The sequence below is a fragment of the Bufo bufo genome, chromosome 2, assembly GCF_905171765.1.
Source record: "Bufo bufo chromosome 2, aBufBuf1.1, whole genome shotgun sequence".
In the NCBI taxonomy this organism is placed as follows: domain Eukaryota; kingdom Metazoa; phylum Chordata; class Amphibia; order Anura; family Bufonidae; genus Bufo; species Bufo bufo.
In genome coordinates this window covers 515,623,368-515,649,653 of record NC_053390.1, presented here as the reverse complement: position 1 = coordinate 515,649,653, position 26,286 = coordinate 515,623,368, and the positions used below count along the sequence as shown (strand labels likewise).

Genomic DNA, 26,286 nt, shown 5'->3' with positions numbered 1-26,286 from the left:
TTCACACATGCTTTTCTGTGGAGTTTTTTCTTAGGATGTAAAAAAATTCATACATTTCATGTGGTTTTACAAGCTTTATTGGGTAGTTTTGTTTAATATGTGTTACTTTTAAGTGTTTTTTGTATAAGAGGATAATGGAAGCATATACGAAAGCTCTGTATACATTGTATTCTAATGGTATGACTGTTGGTCCACCCATCAGCATGTCAGTGTTGGAAGGAACCCTGAGAACCTCCTCCTGATGATTTGCATATCTCTCACAACATAAGGAGACTCCAGGCTGCCAATAGCAGTTCATGACTCCTCCTGCTAGTGAAAACCTTTTTTTTCCATTGAATGCCCTGTAGTTACTGAAACATTAATCAAAGTTGAATAAAAGCCTGCATAGAGTTAGGCACTAAGACAGAGTAGGGGTATTATTATTTTATTTTTGGCAAAGGTTTGGAAAACCATGAGAAGTGGAGAAGCCCTTGCACTGCTTATATGGATGAACTGTCTGTTGGCTTGTTGCTACAAAGTCTTAGCCACTACTGAGTCACCTACTACTACAAGTAAGTCTTACTGCTTATCTCTTTACTCTTTGCTACTCGGTTGGATTACAAGTTATAGGATTTCATTTTTTTAACTTGTCCGGGCATCACTAAATGTATATTTAATATTACAAATATTGCTAATATTACATTAACCTGTATTCTGTTTGCATCTATGAGAAGTTTCTTTGGCCACTTTACTATACAACTGTATAGCCTTAATTCCACTCTATACTAGCAGGATGAATGACGGTACTGCATTGCTATTTCTAGCTTGAAAAAGCAATGTGCAAGAATTCTTGGCACACTGATGCCGGCATATGGAGCTCACAGAAAAAATGTACTTTGCACTCATTACTGAGTATATCTTAAGAAACTGTGATAGTGCTGCAGTGTTTCCTCGTACACTCATTTAGTAATGACTTGAGGAAAGTTTATCATGCGTTTAGGTTTTTATTAACACATGGAAGATTTGTGTAAAAAGAAGTTCTGCAACCGTCCTGTTTATCTAAATGGGGTTTGCAGTAATCCATGCATCCATGTTGCAGAATCAACCCCATTTAGATGTATGGAGTGGATTTTTCAGTCAAACCAATCTGCCATGTATGAACATGCTCTCATGCAGTTCTCATCACTCAAACTGAAAAAAAGTTTGTGGTATTTATACTACTACTAATACTAATACTAATACTAATAATAATATTAATAATAATAATTATAATAATTTATAGTGGCAACAAAAGACATGAAAAGGCAAAATAATATTAAATATGAGACAATAAGGCAAAGTTTATAATAAAGGTTATAATACATAAGTGATTTTTACAATTACTGAATGATTCTTTTTTTAATTTCCCCTTTGTGCTTATATTGCTGTTTCTTGTCTGCATCCCATAGTTTTGTTTCAGACTAATTATAATAATTCCCACGATAACCCGTCTTATGGCTGAAAAATTCAGGGACCACAACAGGAGTTTAGGAGGAATAGCTGTTCAAATGACAGGCGGAAAAAAAAAAGAAGGAATTTGACCGATGGTTACCTTCCTCCAGCTCAGTCTTCAAATGCTTTTAACCCAATCCAAGGTCATTATGACTCCACCCGGCCACACACCCCCTCTACCGACTGGCTGATTGGCTCGTGGAGAACAGCATGAGTGGGCTAGTCCAAGAATCTCCTATCCCTGCTGCTCTTGGCAGCTATTGTCATGTGAGCAACTGTTACAGAGCTGCTCCCTGTGCTGCAGGCCGTGTTCTCTTCATTTCCTCAAGCAGCTTGCTCACGTTCATGTTTTGAGTCCATATCTGTTTCTAGGCGTGATTCATTGGCAAACATTTCACTTGTAGTCTATTGTACTATAAGGGAACGGTTGCCAGAATGAAGACCGTATATTTCATTTACAGTAGCTAAAGTCACTTTAGGTTGACAGCTGCTGTTCTAGGTTCTGTTCACATCTGCTTCGGAGGCTCTGTTGCAAATTCGATGGTTAAAATAGTACATGTAGCTCTATTCTTCACCTGAAAATGATCAATAGTATGATGGAGCCTGGAAAACCTTGTTATAAATCAGTGGGGTCTGTCAGGCATTGATGGGATCCATCATAAATGTAAACCGTAATGCAGATGCGAGCAGAACCATTCAATAATGCCAACGAAAGAAGAAAAAAAACACAAATAGAAATAAGCTATGTGCCTGCTGTAGATAAATACCGATAAAAGGATGCTTGTAAATGTAGCTGAACTGCATGTGCGTATAAAACCTGAACATACCCTGTAACTGTAATATAAGTGATGAATAAAACATTGAAACTAATCAAGAAGACACGTCTTTTAAAGCAATTCAATAAGCAATTGTTTATTCTCACTGAAGAGTACTTGATGCAATTTACATTCTCCAGGGAGTAAATAGAATAAACTGTCCCAAATTAAAGTGGATTTACACGTGCCGATTATTGGGCAGATTATTGGGAATGAATCGCCTGCGAGCGCTCGTTCCTGACAATCTTCCTGTCGAAAGGTGTGGATGAAGGAGTGAAAGGCTTGTTCATCGGGAGATACTGTCGTTTGAACAGGCACATTAATGATCGTTTCTGGGCAGCAGATCATGCGGTCTAAACAGCGATCTGCCACCCAGAAACAATGCCGCTGTATGAGGGAACACAATAGCGATCCTCGTCCTTAGGCTACATTCGGACAAACGTGGTGTTTTTCAGATCCGCAAAACACGGACCCCAGCCCATGGGCGTGCCGCAATTTGCGGACCGCACATGCCGAGGCTGTCATAGAAAATACCTATTCTACCTATAGGACATGTTTGATTTTTTTTTGCGGGGCCGCGGTGCGGAGCAACGGATGTGGACAGCACACGGTGGGCTGTCAGCATCTTTTGCAGCCCCATAGAAATGAATGGGTCCACACCCGTTACGCAAAATTGCGGAACGGATGTGGACTCATTCATACGGTCATGTGAATGTAGCCTTATGCTGTGGAGATGATTGCTGCATGTAAATGCAGCGGTCTCCTCCACTGAATGAGCAGCTGACTATCGGGAAGGAACGCTGGTGCTGCTCCGCGTGTGTAAATGCACCTTCAGGGATGCTTTTGAAACCTAATCTCAATATTATAGGGACCTATGATTGTACCATGACAGAAATTCGAACAGGACTCCAAAGGCTCTTTTCCGTTAATGAGCCTCAAGGGCTCTTGGGGCCCTTGAGGGCAAACAATGATTTTTAGCGCTATACAGGAGTTTGCTTATTTGTAAGGTGATTGCCTCATGTAAAAATGCTGCCAATGATTGGAAATCATTATTCCCAATCATTGGCCCATGTAAAGAGGACCTAAGGCTTGTATGCTCAGCAAAATGACTTTGCTTCACATGGCAACCATAATATGAAGCCGTAAGAACTCTATGTCAGTACGTCAACGCATTATCCAGAAGACTTGTGACTGACATGCGGAGGAACATTTCCCACTTTTTCCTCTCATGGATTCTGTATGAATCTGCAAGAAATCATTGGCCTACAGAGATACAGTATGGGCCATGTTTCCATACTGTGGATCTGTGATAAAGCCCTGTACATTAGTGCTAACTCTAAGAATATACAGTATTCAAGGACAGCTTCAGAAGTGTTTTGCACCAGTAATAATTGCTTGTGTACCGTAGATAATACTTTAATCTGTTTGATAGCGCACTTATGAAACTAGTAGATACGGAGGTAAAAATGGTTTAAGAGCATTTTATTTCTAATATAACTAAATATATTCCTCGCATGTCTGATTTGATGCAAAACTGAACAAAACTGATTCCAAACTTTGCACCAGGTAAGACCCGTCGTACTGAATCCTGTGTCCCTGCATTTTGTACACGTCACAGTTAATTTAAAGGGAATTTGTCACCTGCTTTTACCATTTTAAGCTGTCACCATCGCTATGTTCACTAAAGTACCTTATTTCCAGCAGTCTTCTTTTTACTTTATTTCGTTTTGTCCTTTTGATATAAAAGCCCTTTTTATGATATGCTAATGAGGCTCCAAGGTGCCCAGAGGGGCGTTTTTTTCCCTCTCCGGAGCCCAGTGACGCCCCCCTGCAGCGCCCAAGAACGCCTCCTGATCCTGAAATAACCTCCCACAGCCCGGCAAACGGTTCCGCCCCCTGCCCACGTCATCGTCTACCTTCTAGAAATGCCCCGTCCTTCTTCCTGTCGGAGGCCAGAAAACTCGTGCAGGCGCAGTACCGCCTGCGGCCTGCGCGATCATCAACCTCCTCAGGGCAACAGCGCTCAGGTTACATCACTGGGCTCGGTGCATGCCCAGTGAGACTTTTGAGGCTGTTGCCCTCAGGAGCTTGATGATGTCGCAGGCGCAGGCCGCAGGCGGTACTGCGCCTGCGCGAGTTTTCTGGCCGCCGACAGGAAGAAGGACAGGGCATTTCTAGAAGGTAGACTATGACGTGGGGAGGGGGCGGAACCGTTTGCCGGCTGTGGGAGGTTATTTCAGGATCAGGAGGCGTTCTTGGGCACTGCAGAGGGGCGTCACTGGGCTCCGGAGAGTGAAAAAAACGCCCCTCTGGGCACCTTGGAGCCTCATTAGCATATCATAAAAAGGGCTTTTATATCAAAAGGACAAAACGAAATAAAGTAAAAAGAAGACTGCTGGAAATAAGGTATTTTAGTGAACATAGCGATGGTGACAGCTTAAAATGGTAAAAGCAGGTGACAAATTCCCTTTAATGAGATCAATCTTGATCAGATTGACCAAACTCTGGGAACTGTGGAGGTCAGATCATTATCTCTCTGTCCTCAGATTATTTGATGTACCGTATTTCATAACAGGAATTAGGTTTTGCAAATTGCATAACTATCAGTTTGAATATTAACACACCACATGCATACGCATATGCACAGCATTCAGAGCGGCCGGTTCTGTTTGATGTACCTGATTTTTGTAGTAGCTCTGTAATGACCCAAATTTCCTTAACATATTTTTTAATTATTTTCAATTGACCATTTCTTTTTCGATCATTGAGAATTAGGGAATAAGGAAAATCAATCAATCTGTCTGTATAGCTATGTAATTTAGCTATTTACTTCAGGGGAAAAAAAGATGTAGTATGCAATAAAGCAGGGATGCTCAACCTGTGGCCCTCCAGCTGTTGCAAAACTACAACTCCCAGCATGCCTACAGCTATTAGGGCTTGCTGGGAGTTGTAGTTTTGCAACAGCTGGAGGTCCGCAGGTTGGGCTCCCCTGCAATAAAGCATGGTTTTTGCTGTGTGTTTTCTGGAAAAAGAGCAATAATCGCAACACAAATTCAATGTTTGAACATACCGTACCATTACTAAATCTCAAAAATACACGCCAACAATGTGTTGCCTACTATAAATTAAATGTCTGTCTTAGGCCATCAGAACATCAGGACAGCACACGGCGAGAGGCAGCCGCTCTAAAAAGTACTGCATGTCGTACTTTTAGTCCAGCTGCCTCTTGCCGTGCGCTGCCGTGCCGCCACCGGAACTCCGCCCCCATTATAGTCAATGGGGATGAAGCGGCAGTCCGGGGGCACACGTGAGCTAGTGACAAGACGGATCCGACAGGCTTTTCACCCGCCGGAACAGCCTGCCAGACTCCCCTGCCGCTAATGTGAAAGTACCCTTACAGTCTATAGTTTAACGCTCATTAAAGGAAGCTTACATTTAGTAGGGAGGGTGAGAGGTCAAATAGAATACTAATGAACCTTGTGTTACAGGCCACATATTATCACTTGAGAAGTTGACGACAGTTTAATGGCTCTTTCGATATTACAGCTACTTGTCCCTGTTGAGTTCCAGAAGTCAGCAGCTAAACACTAGGCAGATTTGCTTGATTTGTAAGATGACATGTTTATGGACTATAATATGGTGCCACAAGCAGTGAAAGCTCTTTCCCTGTTCTCACAGTTTTCATGTGCTAATGTTTGCCAGTTCTTAGACAGTGTCAACAACACTTGATGATGAACAGGACCATTTCACTGCTGGTTCTTGGAAAGTAAGCCACAGGAGCATTAGCTCTGCCAAGATATACTGTATGCTGAGAGTGAGTTTATCTCCGAAAACCATTCCGCTCTCTGCAAATTATTCACAATTCATATATGGAAATTAAAAAAATTTAATAAAACTGTGGAAAGTAACAGGGGCTAGCTATGGATCCTAAGGGGCACACCCCAGGGGGGACAATGTCCTGGGGCCACTTTCAGTACCCAGTCCACCTCTGGAAAGTAATGTTAAAACTGAAAATTGAGGGTAATCAGGAAACATCAACAGTGGGTTTGCACCAAATTAACATTGTAAGCCTCATGTATCTGCCTAAAACATAGAATGCATTTAGTTATCTACTGCTAGTCGAGGGCTACAGGTACATGGAGGATTGTTGCCTGTTACAGTGGCCACAACAAAATACCTCACTACAGATCCGTGTTGTAACAACAGTATGAGCTCTTGCCGTTTCTTTCTTATCCCATAGCAGGCAGAAATTTCCACAGCAAACACGATGTAACATTTCACCTCGTATTCAATGCCAATTAGTGCTCGCTGTGATTCCTAATCCTTAGAGATGCCGTATCACAAATAGGCTGCTTAAACTGATGTGACTTCCTAAGTGACACTGTTTCTTCTAAAACCAAAAAATCACCAGTAAATATAACCCAATTTCACAGGAGCCTAATATAGGTGCATGTCTGCTGCCATATTGTGGCCAAGCGTTCCAGTCTTTCTGCTTGTCTAATGACATGACCTAAAAGCATCATAAGGGTCTTTGAAGCTGTTAGTTGGGGTAATTAGACATGCGATTGGGCCAGGACATAAGGCTGAAATACAAATGTAGAAATGTACCCATATTGCCTAAGCAATGAGTTGTCATTCAGTAATTTATTAGTTACATCTGTTTCTGGAAAAGCTGGGTGACAACCAAAATGGCTGTCAATACCACTTCAAACGGGTGACGTCACTAAATTCCCAGAGACAAGTGAATGGCAAATCTGCTAGATAAATTTATATAACCAGGCAGATTTGCCATTCATATCCACAATAATACTGGATATGCTGTTACCAGAGCCCATATAAGATGTCACTCAGCTTTCCCAGAAACAAGAAAGAAGGACTAGACAAAGGGGATTAGATGAGGGGATGTGGCGGCGACTGATGATAATCTTTCAATCATGCAGATTTGTCGGATCCATGGCAAATGAATGATTTATCGCTCGTCGTTTGATCACTACACGCTAGTACATGTGACGATAATTGCTAAATTTCAAACAATTACCCCAAAAATCTAAAGATTATTGCTCTATTTAATGGGCCCTTTGGTGTCCCTATCTACGTATAAAAGACTTTATGACTGCAGAGAGATCACTACTGAGTAAAATGCATATATACTTCTAAATGGTTAACCCTTTAAGTGATATTACAGCCATGAGGCGATCACCTTATCCCTCTTGTATTACAAGTTACTCATTAGCATTCTATGGTTTGCTCTGTACTGGGGATATGCTTGACTGCTCCAGCCAGATCAGCAGTATAGAGGTTAAATGGAGGCACATGTGCTCATTGCATGCACTGGATGCGAGCTGCTGAATCAGCTCATGGAAGTTCACAAGGGTCAAATGATAAGAACAGCAATTTCCACAAAATGAAGAAACTTTGCCAGTGGTTCATACATACCTGTGAAGCTAAAATCATATGTACATGAAATGTAATGACAGATTTTTAATCATTACAATCTCATTGTATTATTATTTTTAGGTATCACCCATTTATACATGACTTTAATAATAATACTGACAGGCATAGCAGTATGGGTGTAAAGGTAGCCGATTCGTCTGGGACCTGGTGTCTTTGTGAAGACACCAGCACATAGCACATTTTAGGTGCCTCAGTACAGATTTTGCATTGGGACACAAGTTACACATCTAAGAACTGTTTTTCACAGGCTGAGGATCAGGCCAATTATCAGGAGTGAACGTTTGTATGAATGGATGTTCCAGATAATTGACCAATGTTTCACTGATCGCCCAACAAATGCTCATACGGCACTTAAAATCTTTGTTTCTTGGCAGCACATCTAAACAGGGGCTGTGCTGCTGACGATATACAAACAATCATGAAAAGAATAGTTTCACTTTACAAAAGTGGCAATCGACTTGTATATCATCGATCGGCACTCGTTATTGGCCTGCCCCATGTAACAGGACCTCAAGTGTACTTCTGGGTGGAAATGTTGACAGACAGGGCAAACAAAGAACCTCTGTGTTGGAAAGACCTGACTTTTTCCAAGCAAAACACAGTAAGTTAATTATCCAGGATGTCCTGTCAAATGAAGGTATGGGGAATAAACTTTACTATTAGTACTGCTGACAATAAAGCATATGAACTGAGCTTCCTGTTCATATACAAGAAAAATAGGGGTTTAGGGTTTTTTCTAAGGCAGAACTAGCTGCCAGCCCACAACTGGGTGAAGGCCCCTCACTCCCTCAAAACTTTCTGTGATGAAATTCCCTAAGATATGCTTATAGCGTCCCTATCACACTATATTACTGGCTTGTGTCTGTAATAGTTTTTTGTAAGACACTGCCACATAACATCGTTCCAGGTCAGAAGCTGAACACAGAATGCTGTTCTGTGATGCTCACAGCAAAGGACTTTCCTCAGTGCCCAGTGGCGTAACTAGAAATGATTGGGCCCTACAGCAAACTTTTGAACGGGCCTCCCCCAGCAACTTCATTGCAACTCCCTTACTTCCGTGCAACTTCTACTCCTGTGACAAGTCAAGATCGTTCTCTCAGAACAGGCCCGGCAGCCAATCCGTCTGTTTCCTACCCCTAATATATGTCATGTTACTCTATATACTGTCACTGTATATAATATCATTGTATAATACTGTTGAGGGGGCCCTGACAAAATCTTTTAGTCTTCGCTCATGATTGTCCCCGTTAATATTCATTTTAAAATGGCAATGGGCTCTGTTTTCACACAGTTCATCTGAAATGAATTTAAAAAAAATTGTAATCTTTTGGTGGACACATTTTTGTGAAATTTGTAACAAATCTGGTTCATTTAGACTCAATTAGCTCATCTCTAGACTGTAGGTAAATCTACCAATGAGTTATCATGGTGCACAAAAGATACCATGCTTATACATTTACAGGCAGCCATAAAATAGGATATGTATGTGTTATTTTTCTAGATAAAAATTATACAGATATGCTGGATAGTGATGTATGACACATTTGCTTATTTCACAGCAGTCACTTCTCTTTGGAAGAAAACTGATTTCAATGACATTGAGAGCAAATTTTCCCTTCGGACTCCAGAAGAACCAGATGAGGACACCTGTTATCTAATACCTGGCCAAGAGCAAACTGTTGAAAACTGCCATTTCAACCAGACGAGCAAAACCTTTGTAGTGATCCATGGATGGACTGTAAGTGCCTAGGGGATGAAAATGCTTACAAAATGTTAATGGTACATCCAATTTGCGAACCATGCATGTCTAACTGTCTTTCAGCAAATGACTGAATCCATGTGTTCCAAATCTGACAACATATATCATGGAACATATAGATATAGTGGAAAGCAAGTACTGTATATTGCAGCCTGAACATCTTTTGCTTGCAGAATTTGATCATAGTGTACATGCTCCATCTTAAGCAAGATGTAGAACTTCTGCTACCTATAGCACAGGGATCAGCAACCTCCGGCACTCCAGCTGTTCTGAAAGTACAAAGTTCCAGAATGCTCCATTCATTTCTATAGGAGATACAAGAACAGTCAAGCAAGTGTGCATGCTGAGAGTTGTAGTTTCACAGCAGCTGGAGTACCAAAGGTTGCTGACCCCTGCTATAGGACCTTCTTCTGTTTATTCATGCACTGATAACTAACAGTATAAAAAATATTATGTGACTAGCTGATAATAAATTGGCTTTTGCGAAACTTGGGGTGCATTGGCGATGTGGCATGCTCGGAACGCCGCCTAATGTACGATCATTTCTGGAATTCACAGGCTCCTGGCAATCATGCCATAAGCAGTGTGTAATGAATTTTCTTGCTGCAGCAGTTCCCCTGGGGGCAATGTGGCTGGTACTGTTATAGCCTCATATAGCAACGTGAATTATACCAGGTATTATCTTAGGTTACATTATTTGGTAGGCAACATATCTGCTGTATCAATTTATCTGTAATTTCCAAGTAAAATTACCCTGGAGAGCACACATTTCAGTTACATAAGGTAAAAAGGTTAATGCTACTCTAGCTTGGCCAAAATGGATTGGAGGAACTTATCATTAAAGAAATGTTTAGGTCATTTCTGTGTCGTACTTCTTTTCAATAGCGCAAATTCTGTCCAGGATTAGAATATTGTATAGATCATCAATATCTCATTATCCCAGCACCCCCAGTGATCAGCCGTTTGAAGACGATGCATTACTCTGGTGAGAGCAGCAGCTCACATGATGAATAGGCCCGGGTTGCAATACGAAGCACAGCCACTATACGATTTATGGCGCTGTGCTTAATAAGCTGAGAACAAGCTACAGCACTTCAAACAGCTGATCGTCAGGGGTGCCAGGAGTCGGACCTCCACAATCACATATCGATGACTTATCCTGATGATAGGTTATACATTTTCTACTTTCTTATAACCACTTTAAGCCCTACCCCTAGGTTCACCCCAAAATGCACAGGAAACTCTCAAAAACCACCCACTTTAAGGTAAATTTGCACAAAACTCGCGCATTCTCTCCCCCTTTGTGGGCATTTTCCCTTGCTTTCTGGGAATGCTGGCAACCAATCACAATGCAGTTTTCATATTTACATAGCATTTCAAGGTATTTATTTTACTGATATTGTGCTGACATATTCCATAGCGCTTTACAGACATTAGTATCGTTTGCTGTCCGGTCTAATCTTCTGTTAGATAAATTTAAAATTGTCTTAATTTGCTATTTATAGATATAGAATAGACAGTTTCCCTACATAAATAGAAGCCTCTTATCGTTATGTAAGTCTATGTATTATATATGAATTACCGCAACTTTCGTACTCCTCCTCGGCTAAAAATACTCCTCAAAAATGTTAAGAGGAGCATTTTCACTCTTCCAAAAAAAAAAATGTAGTGCAACTTCTGAAAGAAACATATTAGACTGCTTGATCATATTTTCTCTTCAGATTATAGTATCATTATGGCTCTTTTACATGGCTTGCAGACGGGGGCAATTATTGGGAATGAACTTTTCCGATAATTGGCCAGTGTAAATGTGATTGCATCTTTCAGCATTGACGGCAACAAATCTCCCTGTGTAAACAGGGATGTGCTAAGGAATTCATTGGGGTCATTTATCAAACTGGTGTCAAGTAGAACTAGCTTAGTTGCCCATCGCAACCAATCAGATTCCACCTTTCATTTTGGACAGCTCCTTCTGAAAATGAAAGAAGGAATCTGATTGGTTGCTATGGACAACTAAGCCAGTTCTACTTTACACCAGTTTGATAAATGACCCCACAGGTTTGTACAAACAATCATAACTACCTTTCAGCCCCACACATCCCCAACCATTGCTGGATGTAAATTCCTATGAACATTGGTTCCTGAGCTTTACTCTTGCTCCATATCAGCACTATCTGTTGCCTTTATCAGGGAGATTTGTAGCCAGTTTCCTGGCTGAAGCATTTATTACTCCTGATAAGGTGATAGAGTTTATGGTAGAACACTAGACATTCCGTCCACTTTCTTTTATGTGTAGTATTTGTTGCCCTTTAATTTAATTTTTAAGCTCTAAATCTTTTTCTAAAGAAACATGTTGTTTAAAGTTTGTAACAGTCACTCAGGAGGTTTATGCGCAATGTCACACAGCCAAGTGGGGTCAGGAATGGAATTGTTCTGTAACATTAATGCCTGGGAAAAAGAACAGTCTGGAACTTTTAGTAGAAATAAATTTGGCCCTGAGCCTTCTAATTCTCGGAAACAATTCTAGTTATACAACAGATCCATATTCAGCTAGGATGTGCTTCTCATTCTAGCAGATGATGTGATTCTTCAGTGCCAGCATTACACATGTAATACCAAGTTCTTTTTAAAAGAACAGTAATGTTTAAGCAACATGCCTTAGATACAATAAAAAACAAATATAAAAAAACAAACACACGTATATATATATATATATATATATATATATATATGGAGAAGCAGCATTATGATTTTCACCAAGCATGTATCATTTCATATGACAACAGGAAGCAGATGGCTTTAGCCACGCAAACATGACCTACAAATGTTTTAGTGACATCCATTACACAGGACATTTTACCTGCCATAGCACTGGCAGCTGCTGCTATACAATTGCTTCCACAAATCATCAGGTAATAAAGAATACCCTCTAAGGGGAGATCCTTGACATGGCATTAACTATAACTCTATATTATATTTAAAGGGGATGTAATGAATGCTTAACTGATTAATTAATTTACAATATTAACATAACCTTTGATATTACTGTTTGGCAATGTTACAGTTAAAATAAAAGTAGTAGTGCAAAATAATTAGTTAGCAGCACCATAATTCAGAAGTGTGTACAAATGAGTAAGATTGGATTTGTTGTTTAGAATAATTTAAAGGGGTTGTCTCACTTCAGCAAGTGGCATTTATCATGCAGAGGAAGTTAACACACGGCACTTCCTAATGTATTGTTATTATCCATATTGCTTCCTTTGCTGGCTGTAATCATTTTTCCATCGCATTATACACTGCTCGTTTCCATGGTTACGACCACCCTGCAATCCATCAGTGGTGGTTGAGCTTGCACAATATAGGAAAAAGCACTAGCCTATGTGCGCTCCCATGGTCCCGGCCACCAGAGAGGCTTTCTCCTATAATGTGCAAGCATGGCCACCACTGATGGATTGCCGGGTGGTCTGCAACCATGGAAATAAGCAGTGTATAATGTGATGTGATGGAAAAATGAATCCAGCCAGCAAAGGAAGCAATATGGCTAATAACAATACATTAGTAAGCACCTTGTATTAACTTCCTCTACATAATAAATGCCATTTGCTGAAGTGAGACAACCTCTTTAATCAAGCAAGAGCAGTAGTGTACTACTAGGGAAATAGTATCTAATCTTAGTCGCCTCAGATTAATCATGCTTTCTCCATGTTAGGCTTTGCTATCTTATCACAGGCTACCAGCTTCATTAACATATTATGGTATAATAAAACACTAAACTAATGTCAAATGTACCACTAAGTAGATATATATAATCTAGAACACTTGCAATTTATTATGTAGGTACTAAAGCAAAGTTGTTGACAATGGTGACCCATTGCTACAAACCTCTGGTGATCAGCATAAGGGCTCATGCATGGAACGTATTTTTTTTTTCCATGTCCATTCCATTTTTTATGCGGCTCCTATGCAGAACTATTCGCTTCAATGGGGCCGAAAAAAATGGAAATCATTCCGTGTCCGTGTGTCCGCATGGCTGTTCCGCAAAAAAATAGAACATGTCCTATAGTCCGTATTACTAACAAGGATAGCATAGTTGTATAAGGGTCCGGGAGTTCCATTCTGCAAAATGTGGAATGTCCACAGCCGGTATCCGTGTTTATCAGATCCACAATTTGCCTTGTGCATCAGCCCTTAAAAATGTCCTGTAAATTCTCCTGACATGCTTATTTTAATAACTACTTGCATTCCCCATGTATTAACCCTTCTGAAGCATCTGTTTTTATGCTTTTATATTGTAGCATTCCTTTATTATTCCTGCTAGATGTTATTAATTAATTACCAGCAGTTTGCAATAAAGGTCCATATGAGTGTTGCCAGTTGGGGGTGTGTCAATGCACAGTCTGACTCTGGCAGCACTGATTGGATATGATCAGGCTCTGTGGGGACACACCCTCAACTGGTAATATCCATCTTGACCTTCAGTGGAAACTTCTAGTAATTCATACATAACGTCTAGCAGGAATAATAAATGAATGACACATCATAGAGTCGTAAGACTAAATGCTCCAAAATTGTTATCACATGGAGAATGCTAGTAGTCACTAAATTACTGTAGATATGTTGTGAGGTTGCACTGTCCATGTCCTATATTTGTGGACCAGGTCCACCACAGGAGGTCTCTGTTCTGAAATCCTTAGGCTAGCTTCACATTTGCGTTTGTCTTCTCCAACAGTCTATTCCGGCATAGAACAACCTGCCGGGTTCTCCAGATCTGGCATTGTCGGATACTGTCGCCTGGCCACCGGACCCCATTGACTATAATAGGATCTGGTAGAGATCCAGCTACCTTCCCACAACGGTTTTTGTCCAGCCGATTCCTGGCATTCTATGCCGGGACAGCTGGCCAGAAAGGACTTATGCTTTAATATGGAACATGGATAGGTGCTGTATTCATGAAACAACCCCTTTACATTTCATGACATCTACACAGTAAATATATAATATTCATAACATATATTATATAGTTGCAACAAACTTTCATTTCACTTTTTCTTTGGCATTTGTTGTGTTAAGCATTAGTTTAAAGTTTGCTACAGTTGTACATACATAGTTATACATGTTATAAATACTGTTTTATTTTCTTTCTCATATAGGTAACGGGTATGTACGAAAGCTGGATTCCCAAGTTAGTAGATGCCTTATATAAAAGAGAACCACACTCAAATGTGATTGTTGTAGACTGGCTGCAACGAGCACAACAGCACTATCCAGTGTCAGCTGGTTATACGCAACTGGTGGGACAGGATGTTGCAAGCTTCATAGACTGGATTGAGGTATGTAAAGACAAATGTAACATAAAGCTCTATGTGATCAGTGACATGGGGTCCATGTGATGGCTGCATTTTCCAGACTAACCACAGCTCATCTGACCTGAACTCCCTCCATCATAGATCACCATGATGTAATGAGTTCACCTCACATAAGCAACATAGGTCCTGAAAATGAGGCTACCACATGGACCACATTACACAGAGCAATGAAAGCAGCCTGTTATTGGCCCATACTTACTGGCAGTTAAACAGGGTAGACACGAAGATAGGTGAATTATTAAATGTGCCAGAATTATCACAGTGGTTCAGGGTGTACGATAAAACCTGGGGCATCTATAGAATGCCTCTGTAAAAGTTTAAGATACTTTTTTACACCAGAAATGTTCATGTGCATTTGGAGCTGAGTCACATTTTCAACCATGTCTCAATTCTCAATATGCCATGCCCCCTTTTGAACATGGTGAAATATCTAGATATAATTTTTCTTTTCAAAATGCACCAAAATTCTACTTCTACACAAAAGGGGCAAATTCAGTATTGAATCTTGGCCATTTAGTCTTTAAGAACTGGAAAAAAGGTGTATGAGTGACAAACAGAAGGCAACAATGAAGGACAGATTATGTATTTAGGTTACGAAAGATATACCAGAATTAGGTTAAGATTTAATTATTTTTACTAATGCACGGTCAAGACTTTATTGCTATTATATTGTATTTTCAAAACTTTACAATGCAATTGGTAAGAATAGTTGTATTATTCTTTATCATGACTTAAAGTGTATTATCTGTACTTTTCTCCCAATAGGAACAGTTTGGCTATCCATTGGATAACATTCATATTTTAGGATACAGTCTTGGCGCTCATGCAGCAGGTGTTGCTGGTAGCTTGACAACTAACAAAGTCAACAGGATAACAGGTAAGAGCGGGTAGGAGGACAATTTGACATTTACATTTAGGCTTATTCAGCCAACAGATACACTCAGCTCAGCCAAGCGTACATGTGTTCTTAATGAGGACAGAGGAGTAAGCTGCTACCATACAGTCCTGGTGATGTCTTATCTCCTTTGAGAATAGGAAGGTGATGACATTTCACATGCCCAATCCTTCTTTTTCCCAAAATCAACTGTTTTGGTGAGAGTCAGCACCCCTCATCCGCATAAGATAATCAACCAGCTTTACACTTAAGTGTATGGGCTCCTTTAGTCTTATTGGGAGATAATGAATGGCTTTGAATTTAAGAAGTGAGGCTAATCCTAAGCCAAAAACAATAAGCCAAGTTTTGACTTGAGTTTGGACCTACGAATTTCTCTAGGTCTAAGGCCTCTTGCACACGAACAATACGGATTAGGTCCGGATGCGTTCAGGGTGCGTTCAGCAAAACTCGCACCATTTTGCAAGCAAGTTCAGTCAGTTTTGTTTGCGATTGCGTTCAGTTGTTCAGTTTTTATCGAGTGGGTGAAATGCGCATTGATGCGTTTTTTCCCGTGCGTGATAGAAAACGGAATGTTTACAAACAACCTCTCTTAGAAACTATCAGTGAAAAATGCATCACATCCACATTTGCTTGTTTTTCACGCAGCCCCATTCACTTCTATGGGGACAGCGTTGCGTGAAAAACTCAGAATATAGAACATGCTGCGATTTTCACGTAACGCACAAATGATGCATGAAAAACAACGCACATGTACACAGACCTAATGAAATTAATGGGCCAGGATTCAGTGCGGGCGCAATGAATTCGCATCACGCATTGCACCCAAGCAGAAAACTTGCTCATGTGAAAGGGGCCTAAGAGAGAATAGTTCTAACTTGAATGTGCAGAAAGTCAGCAGCTCAACTCCTGAGTATTTAAGGATGGTTACAGGGAGTAGATATGACATGTTAGATATTTTTCAGTACAGAACAATTTAAAATGTACCTGTACTTTAGCAAAACTTTTGATATGTCATAGCGACATACTGTATCAAACATTTTGATCGGTGGGGGACAAAGTGCGGAGACCCCCACCAATCACTAGAATGGGGAGATAGTAGTGCTGACAAAGAGCATTTTCTTTCTTTTTTTGCTGCAGGAAACGGACTGAAGACAGGCTCATAGACTTTCTACTGAGTGCATCTTCCGCAGCGATGAGAGAGGGAGCGCTGTGTGTTTTCCCCTCATTCTAGCATTCAATGAGGGTCTTAGCACTCTGATTTTCCATCAGTGAAAACCTTTGCTATGTCATTATAAAATAATAAAATAAAAAAATTGTGAAAGTATAGGTATCCTTTAAAGCCAGAAAAAAATACATGAGTAAGAAAATTCAAGAAGGGGAGTTGGACCATTCAATCTGCATCCAAAATAGAGTGACTGAAGTGTGAATTTATTGTTATGGGCAAAAAATGCAGCCAATAAAACAGAGATATAAAAAAGTCAGTGCCCCATATCTTGCTATATACTGTATCACCCGATGGTTTAAGGTTTTCTGAGCTCATTATGTGTTTCTATGCAGGTTTGGATCCAGCTGGTCCCACCTTTGAATATGCAGAGACATCGGTTACTTTATCTCCTGATGATGCAGAGTTTGTAGATGTTGTACACACCTACAGCGTAGGAACTCCTGACCGCAGCATTGGTATTCAAAGGCCAGTCGGACATATTGACATTTATCCTAATGGCGGAAGTTTTCAACCAGGATGCAGCATTGGAGATACCATACGGCTTATAGCAGAAAATGGAATTCGTGGAATTATAGGTAAAATATGAACAATTAATTTTACTAATCAAGGATGGTTTCAGGAGTTGACTGTGTTCCTTCTTAGCCTATTTTACTCCATATGCTCTTTTGTATAATAAAAATAAGAATGTTTCCAAAAAAGGGTTTAAAGTAACAAATTCCAAAGGTGTATTAACTGTACTGTTAACTTTCTATATAATGTGATTAAAACCCGTAGTGTGTAATAGTAGAATAATAAATTTTCTTATTTTTCAAGACATGGACCAGATTGTGAAATGCTCCCATGAACGTTCCATCCACCTCTTCATTGACTCTTTACTTCATGAAGAGAAGCCAAGCATGGCCTACCGCTGCAATTCAAAGGAAGCTTTTGATAGAGGACTTTGTCTAAGCTGCCGTAAGAACCGCTGCAATACTTTGGGCTACAAAGTCAACAAGGTCAGAGGAAAGAGAAGTGTAAAGATGTACTTGAAAACAAATGCCCAGATGCCATTTAAAGGTAATAACATTAATAACTACTTCTAAGGCAACTGTTGTGCTGATATTTGAGTGAAACCTATCAATTAATTGACAACCAAGTGCTCATTGATATCACAAATCGCTTCACTTATTCTTAAAAAAAAAATAAAAAAAATATTCAGCCTAGAACATAGGTTTACAATTTATAAATGGTTCAATAATAATGTAACCCAGGGCATTAGTAAAGCAGACTATAGTATTTTTACTTACTGTATGATAATAGCTGTATTTCAATTCTTATTTATGTTAGTTTTTCCCTTTTGTGATTTTGTAGTATTTCACTATCAAGTAAAAGTGCACTTCTTTGCAAAGAGGAACTTCACTGTTACCAACCAACCATTCTTGGTTTCTCTGTATGGAACAAAGGGAGAAAGTGAAAACCGACCTCTCACTTTGTAAGTATTATGCAATATGTTGTATTTATACAACTGTAAAATGTCTGTATATACAGTCCTGATCAAAAGTTTAAACCACTTGAAAAATGGCAAAAAAATCATATTTAGGCTACTTTCCCACTTGCGGCAGAGAGATCCAGCAAGCAGTTCCGTCGCCGGAACTGCCTGCCGGATCAGGCAAAATGTATGCTAACTGATGGCATTAGTAAGGGCTCTTTCACACCTGCGTTATTGTCTTCCGGCATAGAGTTCCGTCGTCGGGACTCTATGCCGGAAGAATACTGATCAGGATTATCCTAATGCATTCTGAATGGAGTGAAATCCGTTCAGGATGCATCAGGATGTCTTCAGTTCCGGTACGGAACGTTTTTTGGCCGGAGAAAATACCGCAGCATGCTGCGCTTTTTGCTCCGGCCAAAAATCCTGAAGACTTGCCGCAAGGCCGGATCCGGGATCAATGCCCATTGAAAGGCATTGATCCGGATCCGGCTTTAAGCTAAACGTCGTTTCGGCGCATTGCCGGAGCCGACATTTAGCTTTTTCAGAGTGGTTACCATGGCTGCCGGGACGCTAAAGTCCTGACAGCCATGGTAAGTGTAGCGGGGAGCAGGGGAGCAGCATACTTACCGTTCGTGCGGCTCCCCGGGCGCTCCAGAGTGACGTCAGGGCGCCCCAAGCGCATGGATCACGTGATCACATGGATCACGTCATCCATGCGCATGGGGCGCTCTGACGTCACTCTGGAGCGCCCCGGGAGCCGCACGGACGGTAAGTATACCGCTCCCCCGCTCCCCGCTCCTACTATGGCAACCAGGACTTTAATAGCGTCCTGGGTGCCATAGTAACACTGAACGCATTTGGAAGACGGTTCCGTCTTCAAATGCTTTCAGTACACTTGCGTTGTTACGGATCCGGCAGGCACCTCCGGCAACGGAAGTGCATGCCGGATCCCAACAACGCAAGTGTGAAAGAGGCCTAAGACTGATCAGGATCCTGATCAGTCTTAAAAATGCCTGATCAGTCGAAAAAATGCAGTGAAATGCCGGATCCGTCTTTCCGGTGTCATCCGGCAAAAACGGATCCGGCATTTATTTTTTCACCTTTTTTTCAGTCTGCGCATGCGCATACCGGAAGGACGGATCCGGCATTCCGGTATTCTGAATGCCGGATCCGGCACCAATACATTCCTATGGGAAAAAATGCCTGATCCGGCATTCAGGCAAGTCTTCAGTTTTTTTAGCCGGAGATAAAACCGTAGCATGCTACGGTTTTCTCTTTTGCCTGATCAGTCAAAACGACTGAACTGAAGACATCCTGATGCAAACTGAACGGATTACTCTCCATTCAGAATGCATGGGGACATACCTGATCAGTTCTTTTCCGGTATAGAGCCCCTGTGACGGAACTCTATGCCGGAAAAGAACAACGCAAGTGTGAAAGTAGCCTTAGGCCTCTTTCACACTTGCGTTGTCCGGATCCGGCGTGTACTCCACTTGCCGGAATTACACTCCGGATCCGGAAAAACGCAAGTGTACTGAAAGCATTTGAAGACGGAACCGTCTTCCAAATGCTTTCAGTGTTACTATGGCACCCAGGACGCTATTAAAGTCCTGGTTGCCATAGTAGGAGCGGGGAGCGGGGGAGCGGTATACTTACAGTCCGTGCGGCTCCCGGGGCGCTCCAGAATGACGTCAGAGCGCCCCATGCGCATGGATGACGTGATCCATGCGATCACGTGATCCATGCGCTTGGGGCGCCCTGACGTCACTCTGGAGCGCCCGGGGAGCCGCACGGACGGTAAGTACACTGCTCCCCCGCTCCCCGCTACACTTACCATGGCTGTCAGGACTTTAGCGTCCCGGCAGCCATGGTAACCACTCTGAAAAAGCTAAATGTCGGCTCCGGCAATGCGCCGAAACGACGTTTAGCTTAAGGCCGGATCCGGATCAATGCCTTCCAATGGGCATTAATTCCGGATCCGGCCTTGCGGCAAGTGTTCCGGATTTTTGGCCGGAGCAAAAAGCGCAGCATGCTGCGGTATTTTCTCCGGCCAACAAACGTTCCGTACCGGAACTGAAGACATCCTGATGCATCCTGAACGGATTACTCTCCATTCAGAATGCATTAGGATAATCCTGATCAGGATTCTTCCGGCATAGAGCCCCGACGACGGAACTCTATGCCGGAAGACAATAACGCAGGTGTGAAAGAGCCCTTAGCATGGCTGGATCTTAACAAGGTTCCAAGTAGAGCTTCAACATGCAACAAGAAGAAATGAGAGTGAGACAAAACATTTTTTGACCATTCAATTTAATGAAAACAACGAATAAACTGAAACAGGCTGTTTCAATAACGGTGGAGCTACTCATTACTGAGTTCATATTTGGAAGTTGGATTTCTGTTTATTGGGGGGTTTAGGTTTTTTGGGAGGTGTGGTCGTAAACTTTTAATCAGCTGAAAAACAGCCTGTTCCAGTTTATTCGTTGTTTTCATTAAATTGAATGCTCAAAAAATGTTTTGTCTCACTCTCATTTCTTCTTGTTGCATGTTGAAGCTCTACTTGGAACCTTGTTAAGATCCAGCCATGCTAAATATGATTTTTTGCCATTTTTCAAGTGGTCTTAAACTTTTGATCAGGACTGTATGTCTGAGTAAATTGTAATTCAAGTTTTCAATTTGTCATGTACATTATAGTATGGAGAAGTTATATGGAAACTTGTACAATTGTATGGCCCCATAAAACATGTAGACCAAAAATAACACGTGGATTTGCAGAAAGTTTGTTGAAACATAGGGGGTAATTTATTAAACAGAAATACTCCTATTTTAGGTGTATTTCTGGCACAGATTGCGGTTCAAAGGTCCTTTGAGCCGCAATCTGTGGGGAGCCGCAATCTGGTGGGGTTCCAGCAGATTGACCCACACTATTCTAGCACTTATCAGCCGTCCCATGTGTAACAAATGATGATTATACATTTATTGCATCTAATTTCTTCAGCTGTCAAGTTACAATTTCAAAATGATGTTGTTTTTGGGGGTGGAAAAATGACATCTTATGTCAAATAAATAGATTAGTAGCGCTAAACACAAAAATATATATATATTTGGAAGCAGGACGTGTTTGTAAGAGAAAAGAAAGTTTAATACATTTACAATTCTAAGCCTTGTTTCTAATGAAGACAATATTTCAATCTATTCATATTTAATCATGTTATTTAAAATATCTCCGAACTGGCCCACTGGCTTTATCTGGTGTTGCTTCCAGTTCAATGTAACTGAGCTGTAATACCACACGTATGGTTCTGTTTCTGGGAGAAAGTAGTATTTTTTTTTTAAAATATTCTCAAACAACTCATTTAACTGTTTTATTTTACCATGCTTATATATATTACCAAGGAAATAAGTAATGCTTACAAATAATCAGACAAGAAATGCAATTATTCATTAAATTACGTACATATTAGGAATTTTAACCAAAGTGATTTATTCTTTTAGAGCAGAAATGTCCACCAACAAAACCTATTCCTACTTGATCTACACTGAACTTGATGTAGGAGAACTGCTAATGTTGAAGATTAGATGGGAGAATGAGTCATATTTAGGCTGGGCAAACTGGTTCAAAACATATGCATTTGATGTGCAGAAAATCAGGATAAAATCAGGAGAGCTGCAGAAAAAGTAAGTCATACTATCACTGCATCAATTCACTATTTATAAAACCAATTAAGAGGTTAAAAATTGTGCCAAATTTATAAAGAGGTGCACACCCACTTCTGCTAAGCGCCCAACCTATTTCTTTTAAAAGCAAGAGTAGTGTAAAATCACAAAAAGTCACACTTTTTGCACAAACTGACATGTGCCATATTTTTCAATATGGTCATCATAACATTATAATAAGATCTGTACATAGCACTTATCCTACAGCATATTAATTTCATTGGCCAACTATACATCCTTGGGCAGGTGTTGACTGACTCTTCAGGCAATAGATCAGAGCATGAAACCTCATGGCTAAAAGAGGTCCAAGTGCTGGGCCTGCAAAAAATGTGAGTGATAATTGCTCAATGCAATTTCTTAAACAAAATCAAGTATATTGTGGCTATTATTAATTAGAATAGTGCCCACTTTGGCCTTTAAAGGGTTTCTGTCACCAGAATTAACCCTATTAAACTAGCTGACATTAGCAATGTTCTAATGTCAGCTGAACCTAACTAGCCTATTCCTACTTTTATATATGCCTCCCGTAACTTTTATAATATGCTAATTAGCCTCTAGGTGCATGGGGGGGGGGGGCGCTGCCCCTGCTTCTAGAGGCTCCGTTCCCCCACCTCTGGCCACGCCCTGCTACACTAGATTGACAGGGCCAGGCAGCGTTGTTCTCCTACTGCCGGCCCTGTCTGCGACATTTCCCCAGCGCACAGGGCTGGCAGTTGGAGGTGAACGCTGCCTGGCCCTGTCAATCTAGTGTAGCAGGGCGTGGCCAGAGGTGGGAGAACGGAGCCTCTAGAAGCAGGGGCAATGCTCCCCCCTGCACCTAGAAGATCAGGTTTTTGGTTGTCAATTATATGTCAATGACATATCAATAGTTCTACATTTGGAATCTAGCAAAAATTGACAATGTATGGTTGAGATAAAAACCCAAAGAGTTAATATATGACAATAACATGTTGATTCAAGAGAAATGATTATGTATTTTCAATTTTCAGGCTAATATTTTGTCCTCAAAATGGAGAACGCGCAACTATCACAAGAGGGAAAGGACCCGTGGTATTTGTGAGATGTAATGAACACTCCAACATGAAGAAAGGAGACTGGTATGAGCAAATTTAGTGTTTGTATTTTATGTTTGTATATACAAATTTGACTGTAAGTGAACAATTGGCCTTTTTAATAAACAAAAAGTTTTTTTTATAAGACAGCTTTGATAAATGAAGCCCATTATAGCAATAAAAAGTCAACAAGTCTTAAAAGGATGTTCCCTTAGGACAACCCTTGTCCATATGCCATATTTGGGTATGTGAACATCATAGAGTAAGTCCTCAATCCACCTCACCCCCCCCCCCCCCCCCGTCTTTATAAGCCAGAGTAGAGAGGCACAGATAAGCAGAAGATTTTGCTCTGCCAAATTGTACCCATTTACTGTATAAATATCAGGCTGTATTCACACATCCAGATGTAGTATATATCATATTACTTGAATGTGTCATGGTCTGACCATGGGTTTAACTGACCTGGCTGTTACACATTTATGTAATATGGACATATAATTTGTCTAGAATACAAATGTGGGAATCCAGCCAATTTTGATTGATCTGATTGGGCAGATGGTTTATGAACTGTTACTATTGAGTGCTTTTGAGTTTTGAGCTTATATCTGGGCAATGTTGTTGTGTGGTTGTTCCAGTGTTATCTACAGTGTTAGGGCTCGTTCACACGACCGTGTGAAGCCAGTTGCCATATTGCGGACTGCATTTGCGGATCCGCAATACATGGACACTGTTCCGTGGCCATTCCGCATCACGGATGCAGACCCATTAATTTTAATGGGTCCGCAAATCCGGAGATGCGGAACGGAAGAATGGAACGGAACACTACGGAAGCACTACTGAGTGTTTTCTGGGGTTCCGTGCTTCCGCACCGCAAAAAGATAGAACTTGCTCTATCTTTTTTTCGGAAAGGAAGGATTGAGGACCCATTCAAGTGAATGGGTCTGCGATCCCCATGCGCCTGCCCCACAGACGGTGCCCGTGCATTGCGGACCACAATTTGTGGTCCACAGCACGGGCACGGGCTTCACACGTTCGTATGAACAAGCCCTTATACAAAGGGTTGAATAGTTAAAAAATTTATAATTCAAGCCTTGTTTCTAATAACCAAGACAATCTTGATATTGACTTCTCGTCAAATCCAGACAATATTGGTAGGATCTGAGGACAAAGGAGGTCCACATACAATTTTGTCATGGCTACAGTCAGCTTTAGGGTATAGTCACACTATGAATGTCCTGTTTACCTGAATGAGGCTTGCAAAAATCTGTTTGCTCGACACTGATACAAATTCATTCAAATGAAAGTAAACGAGTTTATGTTGAAGAAATTAATAAGTGATATTTTTTTTTTAGATGTGAAAATGAATTTGCACTTTGAACCACATGTCCAATGTTACTGATGCTGTGAAGAACATTCAAGTGACATTTGTTACTACTAAAACTCTATATGCCCACCTACAATGAAGTTCAATCAAAGGGTATTTCATATTGGGCACTTTTGCATAGACAAGAGTTAACAGTTTCTTCGTAGAACAATAACAGGATCAAAGACTGAGCAACAAAAGTCAACTCTAGATCATCAACCCATTGCAGGCTACCTGTGTATTGTGGATATTTATTTTGGTAAAAACATTCTTTACAGCCAAAAGTATTATTGTATAGTGTATGCTTCTTTCATACTGTAACAGCACCAGTTACACATTTAAATGACTTGAAAGCCATATCTGTGTTAAAGCAGATGAGACATCCACTCAAGTACTGTACTAAAACCAGAGACATTCTGGACTAAACAACTAGTAAACATCTCTACATGGGTACCACCACAGATATAGGGGGGGATTTATCAAAAGTGGTGTAAAATAAAACTGGCTTAGTTGCCTATAGCAATCAATCATATTCAACCTTTTATTTTTCAGAACCCCTTTAGAAAATGAAAGGTGGAACATGATTGGTTGCTATGGGCAACTAAGCCAGTATTCCTTTACACCACTTTTGATAAATCTTCCCCATAGAGTTATATGTTATGCAGAGATATGTTTCTTTATGTACTTTTTTGAAATGTCCATGCTATAAAAAACAAAACTCCAATATAACTGCTTCCTACAAGCACAACTGTATCATTAGGGTATGAACATCAGATTGATTGGATTGGCTCATTTTTTCCCATGCTTTTTTTAATTATCTCTTCTAAATTGCCATACCCACTATATTCATCATTATTCTATAGGTAGGAGCTTAGGTTTTCTTTTTGCCACGTTGACAATATAGTCAATGTTGTTACATATTTTATTCCAGCACATAGCAAAAATGAGAAAAAATGAGAACATGAATAGTAATCACAACTTAAAGGGGTTTTCCCACAAAAAACATATTCCATAGTTTTCACCCCAACACCTGGATCTGAATACTTTTGTAATTACCTGTAATTAAAAATTTAGTATAGCCATTGAGTTATTGAATAAAATGTATCTGTATAGTTTTATTATTTTCCTTATTCCTATGTCCACCTCACTGTGGTGGATGCACATGCTCAGTTCCATCCTGTAACTCTCTCCTGAGCTGTGATAGGGAGACAGCTGAAGCAAAGAGGACACGCCCCCCAAGCTGCAGCAGAAATGCACGCCCCTTCAGCTGCCAGATTGATATAAATATAGTAGAGCAATTGGAGCAATGAATGAGGAGATTTCTGGATCCATGTGAGGTACAGGGCTGGTACAAGCTTTGTTAGAAAGCAATTGTCATGTACTATATGATGTTTTTAATTTTTGACATTAATATTGGGATAACCCCTTTAAGTATAAACCATTCCTAAATCAGTCTACAATTAAATCAATAGTTGAAGCGTTATGGCATTTATCATCTCGCATTTTATTAACTAATGCATCCATTAAATAAATATATAAAGTATATCCAGACTACAAGAGAAAAGAACAATTTTTAGTAAGCGTTAATTATATGGAATACTATTTTGCTGTGACCAGTTTTCAGCAATAGTAATGATGAAATCATGTATAGTTAAGTTTTCTTGTAGTCATCCTATCTACATATGACAAATATCTC

The 26,286-nt window shown here is 40.4% G+C and overlaps 1 protein-coding gene across 2 annotated transcripts; it reads left to right on the top strand.

The window, feature by feature from the left end:
* Positions 1-291: 291 nt before the first annotated feature.
* Positions 292-24,849, top strand: LPL (lipoprotein lipase). Of its 2 annotated transcripts, XM_040417895.1 has the most exons (10): positions 293-551; positions 9,302-9,480; positions 14,652-14,831; positions 15,633-15,744; positions 17,320-17,562; positions 17,801-18,043; positions 18,338-18,458; positions 21,954-22,136; positions 23,165-23,272; positions 24,580-24,849. In XM_040417895.1, coding segments are annotated over exons 1-10 (1,470 nt in total). In that variant the 5' UTR covers positions 293-451; the 3' UTR covers positions 24,581-24,849. The 2 variants fall into 2 exon arrangements, with proteins under 2 accessions (XP_040273830.1, XP_040273829.1); XM_040417896.1 differs by lacking the exons at positions 23,165-23,272; positions 24,580-24,849 and adding an exon at positions 22,310-22,604 and having other exon boundaries at positions 292-551; positions 21,954-22,181.
* The last annotated feature ends 1,437 nt before the right edge of the window (positions 24,850-26,286 follow it).

Coding starts and splice junctions, on each gene's coding strand:
- LPL (XM_040417895.1), top strand. CDS start 452: ATGAGAAGTGGAGAAGCCCTTGCACTGCTTATATGGATGAACTGTCTG. Junction 9,481..14,651: donor TAGTGATCCATGGATGGACT/GTAAGTGCCTAG, acceptor TTTCTCATATAG/GTAACGGGTATGTACGAAAG. Junction 18,044..18,337: donor TGCCCAGATGCCATTTAAAG/GTAATAACATTA, acceptor GTGATTTTGTAG/TATTTCACTATCAAGTAAAA.